This window comes from Trypanosoma grayi, assembly GCF_000691245.1.
Source record: "Trypanosoma grayi strain ANR4 Tgr_14_V1, whole genome shotgun sequence".
NCBI lineage: Eukaryota > Euglenozoa > Kinetoplastea > Trypanosomatida > Trypanosomatidae > Trypanosoma > Trypanosoma grayi.
This window is the reverse complement of record NW_008825633.1, coordinates 6374-12493: the sequence shown is the minus strand read 5'-3', so window position 1 is coordinate 12493 and position 6120 is coordinate 6374. Positions and strand designations below refer to the sequence as shown.

The 6120-nt window shown below is 51.1% G+C and overlaps 2 protein-coding genes across 2 annotated transcripts; both read left to right on the top strand.

Moving 5' to 3' along the window:
• Nucleotides 1-379: 379 nt before the first annotated feature.
• Nucleotides 380-3589, top strand: DQ04_00141040 (putative isoleucyl-tRNA synthetase; the record flags this gene model as incomplete). The annotated part of the gene is made up of 1 exon (XM_009308258.1): nt 380-3589. One exon carries the CDS (start codon nt 380-382, stop codon nt 3587-3589), a length of 3210 nt encoding a protein of 1069 aa, XP_009306533.1.
• Nucleotides 3590-4568: 979 nt separating this feature from the next.
• Nucleotides 4569-5843, top strand: DQ04_00141030 (hypothetical protein; the record flags this gene model as incomplete). The annotated part of the gene is made up of 1 exon (XM_009308257.1): nt 4569-5843. One exon carries the CDS (start codon nt 4569-4571, stop codon nt 5841-5843), a length of 1275 nt encoding a protein of 424 aa, XP_009306532.1.
• Between the last annotated feature and the right edge of the window lie 277 nt (nt 5844-6120).

Here is a 6120-nt window from a genome sequence, read left to right as displayed (position 1 = left end):
AAAAAAAAAAACGCATAGAGGCTCACTCTCGCACACACCACTCGATACGCATACACACATACGAAACACGCCCATATCACATACACAACCCCCTCAAAAAACAAAAAAATAATAACTCACAGTTGAATCAAAAATGTTGCGTTGCCTAACAGCCATACGGCGCTGTGCTTCGAACGGCGGTGAGAGGAGCCACTGTCGATTTCCGTCGGCGCGGCGCACTGTTATTTACTCTCGTGTGACTCCTCCCACCGATCCCTTTTCTTCGCCTGGCGGCGCGGCTGATCACGTCGAGCGCGGCAAGTCTTTTTCTACACAAGCAGTAAAAATCGAAGGGGATATGACACCACTGAAAGGCAGAGGGGGCACGAGTGAGGGCCCAATGAAAAACTTTGACGATGAGCTAAACTTCCCTAAGATGGAGGAGGAGGTGATGGCGCTCTGGGAAAAGGTGGATGCATTCCGCGAGTCTCTCAAGCAATCCGAGGGAAAGAAGGCGTACACCTTCTACGACGGGCCGCCGTTCGCGACGGGCTTGCCACATTACGGTCATCTGCTGGCTGGGACGATCAAGGATATCGTTTGCCGTTATGCCCACCAGACGGGGCACCACGTGGAGCGCCGTTTCGGGTGGGATTGCCACGGACTCCCCATAGAGTTTGAGATCGACAAGGAGCTCGGCATTAAGACTTCACACGATGTGAAGAAATTGGGCATCGACAAGTACAACGAGGCATGTGAGAAGATTGTGATGCGTTACTCCTCGGAGTGGCGCAAGACGGTGAGTCGCATGGGACGCTGGATCGACTTTGACAACGACTACAAGACCATGTATCTCTCGTACATGGAGAGTATTTGGTGGGTCTTCAGGGAGCTATGGGAAAAAAAGCTCGTGTACCGCGGCTTCAAGGTGATGCCCTACTCTACCGGTTGCACCACTCCAATTAGCAACTTTGAGGCTAACTTGAACTATAAAGATGTGAGTGATCCTTCTCTGATGGTGACATTCCGGACGAAGGATGACCCGAACACCTACTTAATTGCGTGGACAACAACGCCGTGGACGCTGCCGAACAACTTGGCCCTTTGTGTGCACCCCGACGTGGATTATGTGAAGGTACTCGATGCCCGCACAAAGCGGCACTACATCGTTGGTGAGTTGCGTCTTGGTGAAGTGTATCCAAAAAGGAAGGGTGATAATAAAGGTGCAGAGGAACCACAGTACACAATCGTCAGTCGCATGAAGGGTAAGGATCTTGTGGGGACCAGATACGAACCATTGTTTCCGTATTTCAAAGAGGCATATGAGGCAAAGGCGTTCCGCGTGGTCAGTGACACGTATGTGACAACAGACAGTGGTACATGTGTTGTGCACCAAGCACCTGGATTTGGTGAGGATGACTACCGCATCTGTATCGCCAACGGTATCCTGACCAAAGAGGAAGTGCTCTGCACTGTTGATGAGAATGGTGAATTCACTTCCGAAGTGAAAGACTTCAGTGGCCGCTATGTGAAGGAAGCTGATTCGGACATCCTCAAATACCTGGAGGCACATGGTCTGGTGCATAGTAAAGGATCTGTTGTGCATAGCTACCCTTTCTGCTGGCGCAGTGAGACACCGCTCCTCTACAAGGCTGTTGATTCCTGGTTTGTTAACGTGGAGTCGATTCGCGATCGTCTCTTGGCAGCTAATGCCAAGACGGAGTGGGTGCCAGACTTTGTCAAGACACGACGATTCTCCAACTGGCTGGAAGATGCCAAGGACTGGAATGTGTCCCGCAATCGCTATTGGGGCACGCCGCTTCCCGTCTGGCACAGCGAAGACTGGGAAGAGGTTGTGTGTATTGGAAGTATTGCAGAGCTTGAAGAACTTTCAGGTGTGAAGGGTATCACCAATATTCACCGACAGTTTGTAGATAATATCACCATCCCGAGCAAGCGACCCGGAATGCCGCCACTGCGACGCGTCGAGGTGGTGTTTGACTGCTGGTTTGAGTCTGGCTCAATGCCGTATGCGCAATTCCACTACCCATTTGAGAAGAAGGAGGACTTCCTGAAGAACCGTTTCCCAGCAGATTTCGTGGCGGAGGGATTGGATCAAACGCGTGGTTGGTTCTATACACTGCTCGTTCTTGGTGTTGCCCTTTTTGACGTCTCGCCATTCAAGAATGTTGTCGTCAATGGCCTGATCCTTGCAGAGGATGGAAAAAAAATGAGCAAGCGACTAAAAAATTACCCGGAGCCGTCGATTGTGATTAATACATATGGTGCGGATGCGCTTCGTATGTACATGATTAACTCGCCTGTGGTGCGCGCAGAGCCACTGCGTTTCCGCGAGCTGGGCGTCAAGGGTATCGTCAAGGATGTCATGTTACCTCTCTTCAACGCGGCCAAGTTCTTCATTGCTAATGCCAATTACTGCGTACAGGCCGGCGGAACTGTGTCTACTGAAATTACCAGCTCCAATGAAATGGACCGTTGGATTCTTGCTTCCACACAGACGCTGCAACAGTACGTGAGGCGGGAGATGGAGAAATACAATTTGTTCAACGTCATCCCTGGTGTTCTGCGCTTCGTGGTGGATCTCTCCAACTGGTACGTCCGCATGAACCGGCGTCGTATGAAGAACACCGTGGATCAGGAAGACCGCGCACAGGCCCTCTCCACAATGCTGACGGTTCTTTCCTCTGTTACCCGCATCATATCGCCTATTGCCCCATTCGTTGCGGAGGTTCTTTACCAGCGCATTAAGCCACTCCTGCCAGCGGCACAGCAGGTGGATTCTGTGCACTATCTCATGTTCCCCGAAGATGACATGAGCCGACACGACGAGGCCCTGGAGCGTGCCATGACGCGCATGATTACCATTGTGAACCTTGTGCGTGTGCTGCGGGACCGCATGGTGATCCCCATGAAGCGGCCAGTCCGACAGGTCATCATTATCCACCCTGAGGAGTCTTACCTGAATGATGTGCGCAAGGTGGCCGAGTACATCAAGGATGAGGTAAACACCTTTGAAGTAACCCTTTCTTCCGGTGACGAGTACGTCACGACCCAGCTGGACGCCAACATGGAGGCGCTGGGAAAGCGCTACCGCAAGGAAGCTCCTCAGATTCGCAAGGCCATCCAGGCGATGACACCGGAGTCGGTGGCGCAGTTCCTCAAGAATGGACAGGTTGAGCTGTGTGGGAAAGACATCTCACTCGACGACGTGAAGGTGCTGCGCAAATTCAAGGAGGGCATCACAGACTTCGAGAGCAACACCGATAACGACGTGGTGGTGCTTGTTGATAAGCGCGAGGACAAGGCTCTTGGAGATTCGTGGCGAGCACGTGAGTTTGTGAATCGTGTGCAGCAACTGCGCAAGAAGGCCAAACTCGTTGTGACGGATATGATAGACGTCTATTTTGAAGCCGAAGACGCGGAACTGACAAGCTCTATTCTAAGCTGCGCGGAGCAGGTGGACAAGACGGTGAAGGGCAAGTGGGCGACGATGGAGCACCTTCCAGCGGGTGCGAGGTTGATTGCCGAGGAGGACAACTCCATCTCCGGTGTCGGCATTAGGATTGTCTTCACGCATCCATGCTCTTGATAGATCAGTGCAAGAAGGAAAAAAAAAACACACAAAAAACCGAGGCGGATGTTTGGTTTATGCCGCGCATATGCCACTGCCGCCCGGAGAACTGAGGTGAGTGCGAGCATATATTCGACAATGGTGAAAGAAACGAGGTGTGCAACATAAGGCACCCCTCGACAAAAAAACACACACATACACGCACAGTTTTTTTTTGGTTGTTTTGTTTTTTACTATATAAGCCTAATTCCGTGAGATGCCATTCGTCCTTCAGTATTTAAAAACGAATGGATCTTACGCCACTTGTCTGGGTTAATTTCGGCCATGTCTTGAGAGCGCTGCACAAGTTAGAAGGGCGACATCAGTGAGAAGCAAGAAACAAAAAGACAGGAGTTAAGGAGTTGAATGCCTGAAAAAAAAAAAGAGGAAGACTGTTGGGCAAGTCTTCAAAATTATGGGTTTGATGTTTGAGACCCTTTAAGCTTCCGCATGAAACGTTCCGCTAGGCGCGATGCCCACCAGCATCATACAAGCCACTGCGGTCGGTGGGGGATTGTTGTATACGTATCAGGAAGAGCCCCCTGAAAAAACAAAAAAAGGCAAAAAAAAACATCGCGAAAAAGAAAAAAAAAAGGAGGGAAGCACAAAAACAACAAAAAGTCTAAAGCAAAAAAAAATATACCGACGGGAAACAAGAATGAAAAAGATAATAGGTGAAAATATGATTGTTTAACGCCGGTTCTTGAAGTCGTGCTAAAAGGGGCGTACAATTTCTTATTATTATTTCTGTTGCCCCTTTTTGCGCTCCATTCAGGAATGACCGAGCCGGTTGCTGTGTGGCGTGCATGCATGCATGCATGGTATATGCATATGCGCAGGGATATAGTGCTTGTGTACACCCGTGCATCGACAGGGATGCTAATATCTAATTGTGCGTATGTCTTCTCTCCACTCGTCTTTTCCTCTTGGCTTTGGAGATGCCACACACTAAAGGCAGATGTGGGGTTATGTATCAGATGTGCTCTACTGGCTGCCGTCAGCGTTGCTGGCGATTCCAACTTTGTTGTTGATTTTTATAGCGGTGGGGTTGAGCTATGGATTCTTCCGGCAGAGTTTGTCCTCGTGGTCGTGGCGCCACATTTTTTCCCTCACTCGTATGTCATTTCGCGAAAAGCAGCTGCTGGCCTCCATGCAGGCGGAGGAGTTGGTGGAGGCGGCGCTGCGCTCGGCTGGTTGGAAGCATGTGTTTCTTCGCCGCCGCGTGCCTGTGCAGCGCCTCGGGCACAACCGCGAAATTGACGTCGTTGCAGTGGGCCCGGTTGTGCTTGTGGTGGAGGTGAAACACTGGCGTGGCTCTGTGTGGAGCAATGGACCACGGTGGTTTCAGCGCGCCAGCGATTCTAGGCGAGCATTGGAGTTTGAAGATATTCAGGAGGACAACTTGGTGAAGGCTGCCGCACTCCGCCGCTTCATCGAGAACGACAGGCGCATCCCCTTGTCGGACTACCACACGGTCGCGGACAGTCTGCGGAGCGCCAAGGGCGACAAGGTGAGTGCGGCGCAGGGGTATGGCACGTGGTACACTGACCGCCGTGTACACAAACAATGTGGTGAGCTCGTTGTACCAGTAGTTGTTTTCACAAACCCTGCGGTGAAGCTGGACCCCAGCACTGTCAAATTGAAGAAATGCGTGTTTGATCTTCCAGCTTTCGAGGCGTATGCCCGTAAACTTATGCGTGACATGCGCAGTCCATCAACTTTTAGGTCGCCTTGGGGAAGTTTCGTGCGATTTCTGAAACGTGTGTTTTTTAGATCCATGACAACTACCTCGTCTGCTCTTTCACCCGAAGAGGAGGAGCGTGTGGCTTCTGAAATTGAGAAGATTCGGACGTGGGATATGATTTATCTTCACAACGGCCGCCTGCTCCACGGAGATGTGAGGGAGCTTGATCTCCCCTCGATGCAATGCCGCTTCGAGCGCAAGCACCTGCTAGATGTGGAGATCAGGTGGTTTGACGGTATTCTGGGATTTGTGCGGAGCTTGTGGGAGGGTGGCGGAGGACTCGTGCGCGTGCGACTCGCCGCTGCCCAGCGGGTGGCGATGCGGCGCAGCGAAATTGCGTTTCCCATCGCGCGGCGGAACATTCGGCGCATAGGGTGCAACGATCGGGTGATTGTGAAGCTGGCCGGCACACTGACGATAGAGACTGTGCCCTTGGCTGACATTCGCACGATTCGGTTCAGCCACCACATGGAGGAGTCCCACAAATAATTCGACAAGCTGGCGAAGAAAAAAAAAAAGGAGTATTAACTCATCATTCGTGTAAGAAACAAGAGGGGAAAGAGAAAAAAAAACCCCTAATAATGCTGCGGGGTTCCGCACAACACCTGCCTCCTCTAATTGCGTCTGCAAGAGGATCGGATCGGGGCGGTGCTGTTGGTTTTTTTCCACCATTGATAATTTTTCTTGTATGTGGCGGGGTTGTGTGGCATTTATCAAACTTCGAAAGAGATTTCTTCTTTATTTTTCATTTCCATTTCCTTTTTTT